Source organism: Sorex fumeus, unplaced genomic scaffold (assembly GCF_029834395.1).
Source record: "Sorex fumeus unplaced genomic scaffold, SorFum_2.1 ptg000072l, whole genome shotgun sequence".
Taxonomy (NCBI): Eukaryota; Metazoa; Chordata; class Mammalia; order Eulipotyphla; family Soricidae; genus Sorex; species Sorex fumeus.
In genome coordinates this window covers 10,476,803-10,489,633 of record NW_026606129.1, presented here as the reverse complement: position 1 = coordinate 10,489,633, position 12,831 = coordinate 10,476,803, and the positions used below count along the sequence as shown (strand labels likewise).

The 12,831-nt window shown below is 51.7% G+C and overlaps 1 protein-coding gene across 3 annotated transcripts in view; it reads right to left on the bottom strand.

The window, feature by feature from the left end:
- The window catches only part of IFT122 (intraflagellar transport 122), a 72,876-nt gene that overhangs the window by 28,509 nt on the left and 31,536 nt on the right, over nt 1–12,831 (bottom strand). For 2 of the 3 annotated variants that reach the window (XM_056128991.1, XM_056128992.1), the window contains exons 8-13: nt 9,994–10,069; nt 6,015–6,206; nt 5,770–5,908; nt 4,478–4,680; nt 1,971–2,108; nt 366–530 (exon numbers count right to left, since the gene is read on the bottom strand). In XM_056128991.1, coding sequence (XP_055984966.1) covers nt 366–530; nt 1,971–2,108; nt 4,478–4,680; nt 5,770–5,908; nt 6,015–6,206; nt 9,994–10,069 — 913 coding nt within the window. Of the gene's footprint in view, nt 1–365; nt 531–1,970; nt 2,109–4,477; nt 4,681–5,769; nt 5,909–6,014; nt 6,207–9,993; nt 10,070–12,091; nt 12,266–12,831 lie in introns of all 3 variants that reach the window. The other variant, XM_056128994.1, reaches the window with a different exon arrangement.

The following is a 12,831-nucleotide window of genomic DNA, read 5'->3' as shown; positions in this document are numbered from 1 at the left end:
CACATCTTCTCCTTCCTCACATCATCCGGCACAGACGCCCAGGACATGCACTGACTGAGGTCTCCTGTCCCCACTGAGGCCCATAAGGAACATGACGCCTGCACAGCCCACTTCCAAGGCACCAAGGTTCAGAGAGGCTCGTCCAGTTCCAACAGCTGAGAGGGGTGGGAGGGGGGCAGGCTGTGTCCCGGGGTTTCTTGCATCCCCCCACACCCCTCCAACTCCAGGGCCCTCTCCCTGCTGCATCCTCCTTTCTCCCAGACCAGCACTCTCCTTCCAGAGAGCACCTGGCCGGGGAGCAGGGACGGCTGGAGACAAGCCCCCACGGAGGGCCCATCAGCCCCTCGTCAGCCCCTCAGCCACACCTGGAAAAGCAGCTCCTTGGTGTGGATGTCATACACCAGACACGTGTCGTTCTCGTCCACTACAGCCAGCTTGTTGCGGGAGGCGCTCATGTCCAAGCAGCGCACAGCCGTGGCCTGCTTCAGCAGGACGATAGCAAAGAGATTGTCCACGAAGATCTTCAGGATCTGGCGGAATTTCAGAGAGAAAGTGTGAGTTACCATGGTAACGAGAGCCTGGCCCAGTGCCAAGCATCGGAAGGCAACTGTGTTCCACAGGCATGACTGGCACCAACTTCACCAGAGCCTCTACTCAGAGGATACACACATCCAAAGAACGAGGCGAGGCTGATCCCAGGTGACCAGGAGGGGCACATACGAGGTCACCAAGGTAAGGACAGGGTCCAGGGCAAAAGCCCCTCACTAGACTATGGAAGGACTTGATAAAAACACAACCCAAACCTGGGCTAATAAGAGATAACATTTATGGGGTCAGAGTGGCAGTATAGTGTGTAGGGCATTTGCCTTGCACGTGGCCAACCCAAGTTAAACCCCCAGCATCCCATATGGCCCCCTGAGCACTGCCAGGAACAATTCCTAAGTGAAGAGCCAGGAGTAACCCTTGAGTAGCACTGGGTGTGACCCCAAAAAAATTTTTTTTAAAAAAAAGGAAAAGAGAAAGACCATTAATAAAATTTTCATCACAAACACCCAGGAAGAGGGTTCAGAGCAATAGTTCAGCGGGGAAGGCATTTTCCTTGCACACAACTGGTATTTTCCTTGCACACAGTTGACCCAGGTTCAATCCCCAGCACCCCATACAGCCTCCGCCCCCCCACTCCCCGCCCCGGGCACTGTCAGGAGTGATTCCTGAGTGCAGAGTCAGGAGTAAGCCTGAGCATTGCCGGTTGTGGACTCCAAATGAAACAAAAAACACCCAGGAAGAGCCTACTGTAACACAGTGTCCCCAGGCAGCCACCGGGCTGGGCCGGCTGTCGGTTCTAGGAAGCCCTGGGACATTGTGAACCTTGAGAGGCAGCATGCCCTGCCCCAGGCCCCCAGAGCCAGTGAGAGACTGCCCCCACTTCCCAGTCCCCAAGCCCAGGCTCTCAGGCCTCGTGCTAGAAGTGACCACAGACGGAGAAAGCAGCAGGCGATGGTCCCCCCCCCTCTGCTGTGGCGACTCTCCGGCCCCACTAATCTCGTATTCTGTGACTTCCGTCCCCAGGAAGGGATGACAAGCCTTAGCCACAGCCATCTGCTACACAGCTTGGCTCGCAGACTAATGCAGTTAGATTTGCACTTTCAAATTTCCATGTAGCCGGATCTCTTAGAACTTTTCTTATTTTGAACAAAGAACATAGGGAAGAACCTGATTCACTTGTATAACCTGAATTTTCCCCAGCTCCTTGACAAGGGTTCACTGCTCTAGGAATAGACCGAGCTAAAAACACGACTGACACCAGAAGGGCCCATGCGTCAGGGTGGCACAGACAGCAGTCTTGCAACAGGCCGAGGTGCGGCGGGAGCTGTCCTCCCCAAAGCAAACACACACGTGCCCGTGCCCTGTGGGGGTCTTCACCTGCCTGCAGGCAGGCACTGGGCAGCTGGACCCGAGGGGCTACTCACCTGTCCATTCTTCAGGCCCACTAACAGGCCTTCCCTGCCCGGAGGGCCACCGATGACCTTGATGTAGCGAATGAGAGACTCCATCTGCCACTCGCGCTCCTTCACTCCACGGAAGGACAGACACTGCAGACGCTTCTCCTAGAGCACAGAGTAGCCCGTCACTGGGACAGTGGTGGGCACACCCAGCCCTCCCGGCCTTCCCGCACCTTGCCAGTCCTGGGACAAGTCTTCTCCAAGGAGCCCAGCTCAGTCTTGGGGCTCTGGGGAGACCCCTGGCCCTGTGCCAAAGCATGCCTATATGGTTACCTCTTTCTAGGACCCTACACTGCTTGAACTTCCACAACTTACTTTTTTTAAAATGCACTTTTGGAAATTGGCTTTTATGGATTTATTTTCTGAGAATCCCCCTTGCTGTTCCTTTAAGTTTTGCTGGAGCAAGTAATATAAAGTAAATTTGTTATGTGCCTAATAAGGGGGCAGGCTGGGGGTGGGGGGAGGGAAACGGGGTACAGAGGTTGAGGTAAGTCACATTGATGGTGGAATTGGTGTTGGACATTGTATGCTTGAAACAACTGTATTATAAAAAATTTTGTATACCATGGTGTTTTAATCAAAAATTTATTTTAAAAAAATGCATCTCTGGGGTGAGAGAGATAGTTAGGGGATAAGGCTGGAATCCCTGCACCTCATGGGGTTTCCCAGGTACTGCCAGGGTCCACTCCTAAACACAGATCGAGGAGTAGCCCCCAAGTATCCCCACTGTAGCCCAAAGCCCCTGGGGAGGGGGTAGGTACATTTGTCTTGGGGGGCAGGGAGACACCTCAGTGATCAGGGACCCAGGTTTGATTCCCAGCACATATCCCCCCACACCCCCGGCTCAACCCCAACACTCCTGGGCCCAAGCAGCACCATAACATCAGGCCCAAGTATCGAACTAACTAGCTAGTTGGTCAACTAATGCCAAAAGTAGTCCCCAACCCCTGGGCACAGCTTGGTAACCCCCCACCCCATTAAAATGCATTTTTCTTGAGATTTCTTTCTTTTTTCAGGAAGGACATTCCCTGGGGGTAGGGGTACCACTGGTGGTACCCAAGCTGAGATCTTCTTTTTGTTCCCGACCTCCCTCTGCTGCTGATACCCTGGGGCTGCACACTGTTGCCATATTGGAGGTCACACATTTAGTGCAGAGGCTGTAGAGTATTAGGGCACACGTCTAGGCAGAGATCAAAGCCAGGGCCTCCCACTGCAAGGCAGGTACCCTACTATGGAGTCACACTCTTGGCCCTTCATTTTTTTATACAATGGCTGGAGCGATAGCACAGCAGGTAGGGTGTTTGCCTTGCACGCGGCCAACCTGGGTTCGATTCCTCCGCCCCTCTCGGAGAACCCGGGAAGCTACCGAGAGTATCCCACCCCCACGGCAGAGCCTGGCAAGCTCCCCGTGGTGTATTTGATATTCCAAAAACAGTAACAATAAGTCTCACAATGGAGACGTTACTGGTGCCCGCTCGAGCAAATGGATGAACAACGGGAGGACAGTGCTACAGTGCTATGGTGATTCCCACGAGATTTCTTTGCGTCTGCCATAGAGGCAGGCAGGGGGTAGGGTGTGGGGGATGATGGGAGGGAACCTGGGGACACTGGTGCTGGGAAACGTACACTGGTGGAAGGATGTGTTGGAACACTGTATGACTGAAACCTAATCATGAACAGCTTTGTAAGGGTCTATCTCACAGTGATTCAATAAAAAAGTTTAAAAACAAGATTTCTTTTATCTTATCACTTCCAATAGGCCAAGTTTTGTGAAACAAATAAATCCCTGTTTCTGGGAAACCAGCTGGGCTGGTCTTTACTCAGAATCTTTCCAAACTCCTCTTGGCATCAACCTAAACATTTTTTTTTCGGTGGGGGGGAGTGGTGATGGTGTGGGGTTAGAGGAGATTTGGGCTCAGGGCTTACTACTGGCTCTGCGCTCAGGGATCACTCCTGTCAGGGCTTGGAGAAATATATACGGTGCCGGGGATTGACTGTCTGCAAGCCACGTGCAAGCCAAGTGCCTTACTCTCTGTACTGATCTAGACATTTTCTAGGAAACACTAAGTTGTGACTTCTTTTCTGTGAAAAAATAAAACTTTTCAGGAAATAAAACTTCCTTTACTATTTTTTTCTTGTTGGTTAAGTAAAATCATAAATTTTTATATATCTATTTACTAAAAAGAAGAATCAATCTTCTTTCAGGGGATATAAATGTACGCTTCAAGTGTTTCAGATCTATCATCTCAGTACAACAGAGTGCTTTGTTATACAAAAATCTTTATGGCCCAGGATGTTTTGGTCGAGTCTGACTCACTGAGCTATCAATCAAAGGAAAGCCAGGAATAGCCTGAGTGTTCGGGGCAGAGACTGCATCCCAGGGAGTGGATGGGGCAGCAGGAGCTGGGCGCCTCCTCCCCAAGGGGCGTAGCAGGCAGGTTCAGCCGCGTCCCTCCCAAACCGCCACTGCCCACCTGGCACAGGATGATGTGGTCAGCACACACCACCAGGAGGTTGCATTCAAACTTCTTGACAATCTTCTCCTTCACCCGGTAATGCATGTCTGACGAATCATCGGAATACAACTCATAGATGAGAATCTTCTCCGGCAGTTGGATAGCTAATCGATTTTTGTAGATGGCAATTTTCTTGACAAGCTCTTTGCATTTAATCCGAACTGTCAAAGAAAAAATAAAATTCAGCGCTAGCAAGAGGTTGTTAAGTAAGGTAGATGGCAGAGAAATTAAAAGCTATCATTTACTTAATGCTATTGGCAATTAAAGTGAGACACTTTCATCAAAGTCTCTTTACAGTGTGTCTGATATGCACAATCAGCTCTGCTAAACATGGGAGCCCGCATCAGAGACAGTCTCTGTGGTCCGAAGCACAGAAAATAAAACCCTCAGTGCTCATCCCATCACTTGCTGAGTATAAATTTAAACCCCTCTACATGGCAGTAATGGCCCTGCTTGATCAATCAGGAGCCTGCCTGCCTGTCCACTGCGAGGCTGCCCACACCGCTGGCCACTCCCCGCGCACCACTCCGGACAAAAGGAATGGCAGGTCGTGTCGGGTCCATTCTCACCCTCTCACAGGGAGGCTGCACCCGCACCAACACCACCGTTCCATATGGGGCCCTGAGAGCCATCAAACTCTCAAGTAGGCTCCTACCTCGGCCCCCAGCTGGCAGGGAGACTTCCAGGAAGGGGGCCCGTGGCCTTTCCAGCCACCACTTGGCCAGAGGCAGCAGCTGGGCTATGGGCTAACTGCACTCAGCGTGGATCCAGAACCTTCTGACCAAGCCTACGTGTTCTCGTGTCTCCCCAGGGTCAGGGCCCGCCAGGAGCCAAGTGCAGCAGGAGTGAGAGAGCAGCACACAGGAGTGACTCTCCACACTCTCCACGCTGGAGGGCCGTGGACGCCCGGCAGGACGGCCACCCTGCCTCTGACCTGCTCTGAAGGACTTTCCCTGAATCAGGACATCCCTGCTCCCCTGAAATGAAGTACCAACTGTTGTCCTCTGACTCATGGCTGCTTCTGGAGAAAGGCTGAGCCTGCTCATCCATTCGGACCCTGTCAAAGATAACTCATGATCAAGTCTTGAGAGGTGCACCTAGACAGGGCCCAGAGGGTGCCCCACAGATCTACATGCCCATTCTCACCATCCCACCCCACAAAGCAAGAAGTAGGGTCTAACGTGTTTAAGGAGAGACCCTTCTCATCACCCCCCTATGTCTCCAGGACAAGGGCTCACTCCTGCCTTTACCTTTCTGTTCAGTGATCAGGTGCTGCACGATGACGTCAGTCATGCTGTCCCTGTAGGCATAGCGGTCCTTGTAGAGCCCATGGACGGTGCTGAAAATAAGTTGGTAAAAGGAAATGGTGCCGTCCTGACAGCCGACCACCTGTCGGGAAAGAGCTGGTCATGCCCCGCGCTCCGGGAGATGCCAAGCGCAGCTGCCCACTGTCAGGATGCAGTAAGAGCCAGGGCCCACGGAATAAACATCTTACCACATAGTTCGAATCGGGTTTCGCTTTACATGTCCACACCCAGGAATTTTGTTCCCCCACGGTCCCAAGCCGCACTCCATCCTTGGTGAAAAGGGATACTTGCTTGTCCGACCCCCCTAACAAAATGTATTCCCCTTTAGTAAAGTAGCTGATGCAGCAGGGGTCAAAGTTCAGCGGGCGGTCCTTCCCAATCTGCAGAAAGAGCACACACACCAGGGGAAGACCACTTTGGAACGCATGATCGCAACAGAATTAAGGGCCCCACGAGGTGGGAGGGGAGTAGTTGGGAGAGGAGAGAGAATTGGCCAGCTTGTTTCCGTGGGAACTCGCCTCCTCCAGGGTGTCCAACCTGCGACACCTTTCTCCCAACGAGGCCTCGTGTGCAAGGGGTCTTGCCAGGGAGGTTCCACGGGTCCCCAGACTTTTTTCCTTTTTAGTATTTCACAAAGCTAAATTTATTCTGTTTTTAAAAGTTGTCCTATATTCTAAATGACATCCATCTTACTTCTAATAGGAACCTAACTGTTGAGATATATTCACGGACCTTATAATTCACTCATTTAATGGGTGTAGTTAATTGGCTTTTAATACAGTCAGAATCTTAGAAACATCATCACTGATTTCAAAATATTTCCATCTTCTCAGGGAGAAAATTCATACCTGTGAGCAGTCACTACCAATTCCTAATCTACTAATATCTGTTTTGAAGCTCTGGAGTGGCCTGTCTGAGACACAGACCTTTCCTAGCCGTGGAATTGGGAAAGGGCCTTGTGACTGGTCCATCCATTTTTCTCACGAATCAGTACTTCCCTCCATTGTATGGCTGAATCAGTCCACTTAAAGGGGGGGGGGGGGGCTGCAGGGGTCACAGAGTATTTTTTTCCTTTTTATTTTATTCTCTTTCATTCCATTGTATTCTATAGTAGAGACTTTTGCATTCTAGATACAAGTCCCTTATCAACATTTGGTTTGCAAAAATTCCCTCCCATTCTGCGGGACATCTTGTCACTTTCGATGGGGTTCCCTCAATTTCAGAACAAAGGTCAAAGGTCAGAGATACAGCTCAGTAGGTTTTTGAGTATGGGGGTGGAGAGAGTGCCACCCAGGACCACAGACCACAGACCACAGACCAGGAAAGTGCTCTATTGCACAACTACCTCCCCTGCGGACACTGTTATCTTTTCTATAGTCCACTGTGAAACAACCAACAGTTAGACAAGGTAGGAGAAGTGGCCCCAGAACCAGGCTCCCTTCTGCTCAAACTGTTTGAGGACCGAGGATGCTGGTGAGAGAAAGCCTCCTTGAACAGGCAGATTTCTCACTGTGTGGCCGTGGCACTGAAGCCATCCATTATTTCCACTCCACTCTATTCCCCTGCCCCTCCTGATGTACCCTTCTCAGAAGCAAGGACTTCTCCAGAAACAGGGCCCTGACCACATCCTCCTCACCGAAATCTGAATACTAGAGAGATGGGAATGTCCTCTACTTATTCAGATGAGTCAGGGTCTTTACAACCAGGACCCCAGTTTCATTCCCAGCTCTAGCTTTTGCTCAAAAATCCTGGGACAGGGCCAGAGAGACAGTACAAGGATTAAGGTGTTTGCCATGCACACCTCCAACCCCAGCTGGAGCCCTGACACCAGACACAGACCCTGGGCACAGAGCCAAGACCCACTAGGTGGCCCAAAACTCCCTCCTCTCCCACTCCCCCCAAAGAATCCTGGGTTTAGTCACCTGAACATCTGTCCCTTCCACCGTCCCACATTGTCACTCCTTCCTGCCTTCGCAGATGTTACTTCCGCTGCCTGAAGCACTTCCTGATGTCCTCTGAGCCAATCCTGAGATTACTCAAAGGTCACTCTACAGAACCGCTGTCCCAAGCAAATACTGAAGTCACCCCCATTTTACGCCTTCCCCTTCCCCTTGTTGGGGTGCTGGCGATGACTGGGGGTTGCACATTTGGCTGTGGTACTCACCAAGGTTTAGATATAATCCTTTATTTTTGGTTTTGGGGTCACACCTAAATCCAGCAGTGTCCATGAGTCTTCTGCTCGAGAGTCATCCCCAGGGGTGCTGGGGAATCATGTGATCCCAGGAGATCCAGCCTGGGGCTTTCTGGGACTCCTGCCCTCTGAGCCATCTCCCCAGCCTATAAGCTTTGGGGTTAGGTCACCAGCGGCCATGATACAGCAGGAGTAGAGGTGTGGAGTAACAGGTCATTTTAAATCTCTGCCCATGGGGTAGCCCATCAGAATGTAGAATGGGAGGGCTGGGGGTGGGATTTGGTAGCAGATAAAAGGAAGCCCCCAGCCCCATCTCTCTCCCCCTCGCTCTCTGGACTCTCTCTTCTCTCCCCAGATCATGTAGGTGCACAGACACGGGGCCCTACATGATCAGGCAGCCACTCAGGGCCACTCAGGGGCAGGATACAGGCAGGCCTCAGATGCCGAGCACAGGCGTCTCACCCACGTAAAGGTGGCCAGAGACTGGGAAAGCCGGGACAAGACGACAGGAACTGCTGGAATAGAGCTGTGAGGTCAGGGACAGGTACGAAGCACAGGGATGTCTGTCACCCACACGCATGTGCCAGGGAGTCTGGGACAAGTACACAGGACAGAGAGCAGCGCAAGGACAGGACCTGGCCGCCATTCATGGAAGGCAAAGAGACCGCGTGGGACAAGACAGGGAAGGCGTTCACAGGGCTGGGCAGTGACAGGGACAGGACTGGTGATGCCCACAGGTAAAGGGGAGGCCTGGACATCTGGGGAGGGACCCGGACCCACTGACCTTTTCTGTACAATAAACTAACTTTCAATCTTCCAAGATTTGTCTGCAAATCTACACAGGAAAATTTGCAGGAAAATTTATGGTCACACAGACTGTACTGCGGGTGTCCAGGAGTGGCCCCTTAGAGTGGTGCTCACACTCTGAGAGTGGGCAGCCCATTGCGGCGGTAGATAGCGACAGCAGATAGCGGCTGCCCAGCTCCAACAGCACGACTGCTGCAATCATGCTCAATGCATGTCGGGTACCGGGGATGCGAACTCGTGACCAAATGCTGGAGAAGCAGGCACCTGCAGCTTCTCCCTCTTTGCAGCCACCCCTGTCTACTGGCACAGCTGTGACCCTGCATGCTGCTCAGGGGTCGCTGGTGATGCAGGCTCCAGAGCAGAGGCAGTAGCTCACACAGCCCTAATCTGTTGCTCCTGAGACAGCGAGGGGCTGGCTCACATGAGTGCTCATGAATGTGTGTAGAGCAAGCACAGCAAACACCAGAAGCAGGTGACAGCAAAGGCTCTAGGGATGGGCGGACTGGTCCCAGTTCCCAACACCATGGCTGACTCGCTGGCTGACCTTAGCACTGGATTTCCCTTCTCTGAGTCTTGTCTGCTCATTTTTACACCACTGGTAAGAAACGTGCTCCCAGGCCTGAAGCTATGATGGAGCAGGTACAGTGTATGCCTTGCATGTAGCTGACCCGGACCTGATCTCTACCACGCCATAAAATTCGCCCCTCCCCACTAGGAGTGACCTAAGCATAGAGCCAGGAGTAAGTCCTGAGCACTGTCAGGTGGGCCCAGTGCCCCCTGACCCTGCCAATACAAAGTACTCCCAGGTTTTATAAGAATTCACCAAGGTCGAACTCACAAAGCACTGAGCACAGAGAAAGTTCAATAAGCCGGGCTAGCGAGAACATGGTATGAACCCTAGAAGACTGTGTCAGAATGTGAAATCTGAAAAAACACTCTCACAGGGAGCCAGAGACATAGGACAGTGAGGAGGGCTTTTGCCTTGCACGCAGTGGATCCAGATTCGATCCCTGGCATCCCATATGGTCCCCCGAGTTTTCCCAGGAGGGATTCCTGAGTTCAGAGCCAGGAGTAACCCCTGAGCACCACCAGGTATGGCCCCCAAACAAAAACAAACCAAAACACAACATTCACAGGCTTCTCCCAGGGTGTCTGGACAGACAACATACCTGCTTTCCGCTCAGCTGGTAGAAGGAAAGTTTCTGCCCCCAGTCAGCCACGGCCAGGATGTCATTACGTTCCTCTCTAATCAACAGAAGACAAAGGAGGTTACGTGGGGGCACGGTCTGCTTAGGAGTTAGCCCTAAAAGTTTAACAAACAACAGGAAAGAGAAAGCCCTGGCCAGGCTGTCAGGTTGCCAAATGTACAGTTGTACGGAGGCCAAGCTGCCAATCAGTGGGTGGTAAGGCGAAGTGCGGGCGCCCTCTGGGAGCTGTTCTCCCACTGACCCCACTCCTGAGAGCTTGTGGAACCTAATGAATCCACAAGGAAGAGGACAAACCCCACATTTCACAGCTTCCTGGGGAGCAGCGGAAGAAAGAGCAAGGCTGTAGATCCAAGAGCACTTTTTCCAACAAACTGTAAACAGTGGGAGATGGTGGAGCAATGTGTCTCGTGCAGATAATGTGTTAGATATTTTTCATGAGATTGCTTACTCCTCCTGCGAAGGGAAAAGTAACACCTCAAACTGGGTCTCTCGGGGAGCAAATAGTTGCTAATGAAATTCATCTGAGAGAACAGGGGCTCTCTGGAGACGGCCACTCTCTGAGACGGAGCCTTTCTAGATCGTGTCTGGAGGATGGGCGCAGGGGCCAGCAAAGGGAAAATCTCCTCCACTGAGGCAGGGCTCAGGCCGCACAGCGACCAAACTCGAGCTCTCATGACCTGGAATCCATCAGCAGTCGCATCTTCTTACTGACTCAGGGTCATCGAGCCCAGAGCGGCATCATCAGACAGGCAGTCTAGCCTGGTGCAGCCAAGAGCAGCAAAGCCGCTGACGCCATAGTCACAGACACAAAAAGAAGGGGAGAGACAGAAGAGGATGAGAGCAGGGAGAAGCCCACCCGTGAGCTTCGCACCGGGGCTAAAAGAAGAGATTAGGCCCTTGACTTGCACGCAGTCAAGCAGGGTTGGATCCCCAGCACTGCCATGAGTGAGGCCTGAGCAGAGTGAGGAGTAAGCCCTCAGGAGTACAATGAAGATAAAGGGGCTGCTCTGGTAGCAGCAAGCCTGGAGACTGACGCCTGTCCCTGCCTTGTTTCCTCATTGCCCACTCCCCCCCCCACCTCCTTCTCCCAAGGAACCCTGGAAACCACTTGAGACAGGCTGGAAAGAATCCTGGCTTGGGGTTGGAGAGAGAGTGCAGCAGATAAGGCGCTTGCTTTGCACACAGCTGACTCACAGACGGTCCTCCTAGGCCTGCCAGGAGTGATCCCTGAGCGCAGAGTCGAGAGTTAACCCTGAGCACAGCCGGGTGTGGCTCCAAAACAAAACCAAAACACAAAACCAAGCAACAACAATGAAAAAGACAATCCTGGCTTGCCACCAGAGAAAAAGAACACATGGCCGGGATCTCTCTCGTGGTGAGGACAGGGGTAAGGTGAGGGCTTCTCTCAGACTGCCTGGGCAGATGCAGGAAGGGTCAGTGGGGTACGGGCTGAGAGAACTGAAGCATGGGCATCCCTGCCAGGACATGCACTAAAATCATGTTTCTAAATCAGAGACTAAAATCATGTTTTTCTAACAACTTCTAATGTTATTAGAAAGCATCCACTCTAGGAAGTTAAGTGGGAAAAAAATAAGAGCAGGATGTAATTTAATTAACTGAGTAAAGACACTAAATGGGTTGGAGATACAGAACAGAAGGGAGGACACAGCCTTAAACACAGCCAAGCCTGGTAACATACCACCGTCCCATACAGTTCCCTGAGCCCCACCAGGAGTAATTCCTGAGTGCAGAGCCAGGAGTGATCCCTGAGCATCACTGGATATGGCCCAAAACCAAAATGAACAACAAAAAAAAAAATTCTAAGAGTAATTTCCTCGAGAGATGAGAACTTGAAGAAAAGCTGAACTTTCTCTTTTGACTTTTCAGTCTCTCGGAGACTCTCAAAGGGACATTTTATGACCCAAATGCAGGTTGCAGTGCTCACCAACAGCTCCTGGGGCCCTCTTGGCAAGGAACTCCAGAGTGGCATCAGCCCAAGGCGGTCGGGCGGGGGCCTGGGCCCTCCCACGAGCCCTCGCTCCTCACTCAGGTCACTCACAAGTAGTCGTCCCTGGGACAGGCGTCCTCTTCCTCTGGCTCCTCCTCTGCCTCACTACCCTGACTAGAGTACACTGTTGATGGCAGAATGGAAGGAATTTCCTGAAAGTATCTGTTGACAATGTCTTCCTCGGTATCCTCGTTCTCTCTGTTCATCCAGAAATTCTCCCAACGGCTGTAGGCAGTAAGTGGTGGTTCACAATTACAATACCTAGAACTACACTGAAGCTATCACTTCCGAGCCTGCCAAGGAGCCCCTGAACCCTGCCCGGAAGAGGACAGCAACCAGGTGCACTGGGCATCCTGCTTCTCATGAATTAAAAATGGTACCTTGAAGCCACAGACTCTTCTGCGGCCACAAAATCAAACAGCAGGAACTCGGGGGTAGACTAATGGCCTCCGAAGGCATTAGGCATGCATGGTCCAGCTCTGGGCTGGACAAAATTGGTCAGGAAGAAGCATAATAATCTGGTGTAGAAATGGCAATGGAATTAAACCACCTTCTAAATCAAGTAGGCACCACCTGCAAAATGACATTGGGCTGGAAAACAATTAAGTCCTTCAATTTACTTTCAGAGGACTCAGTGGGGGTTAGTGGTGACTTAATAGCATTAGAGGATCATCAGAGCACTGACAACATGAATAGCAGTAGAGCAGGGGAACCTACAGTTAGCCCTCAGAGTCACGTGGGCATGGAGAGTATATGTGAGTTTGAGAAGGGCGTTGCTAATTGTTTGTGGA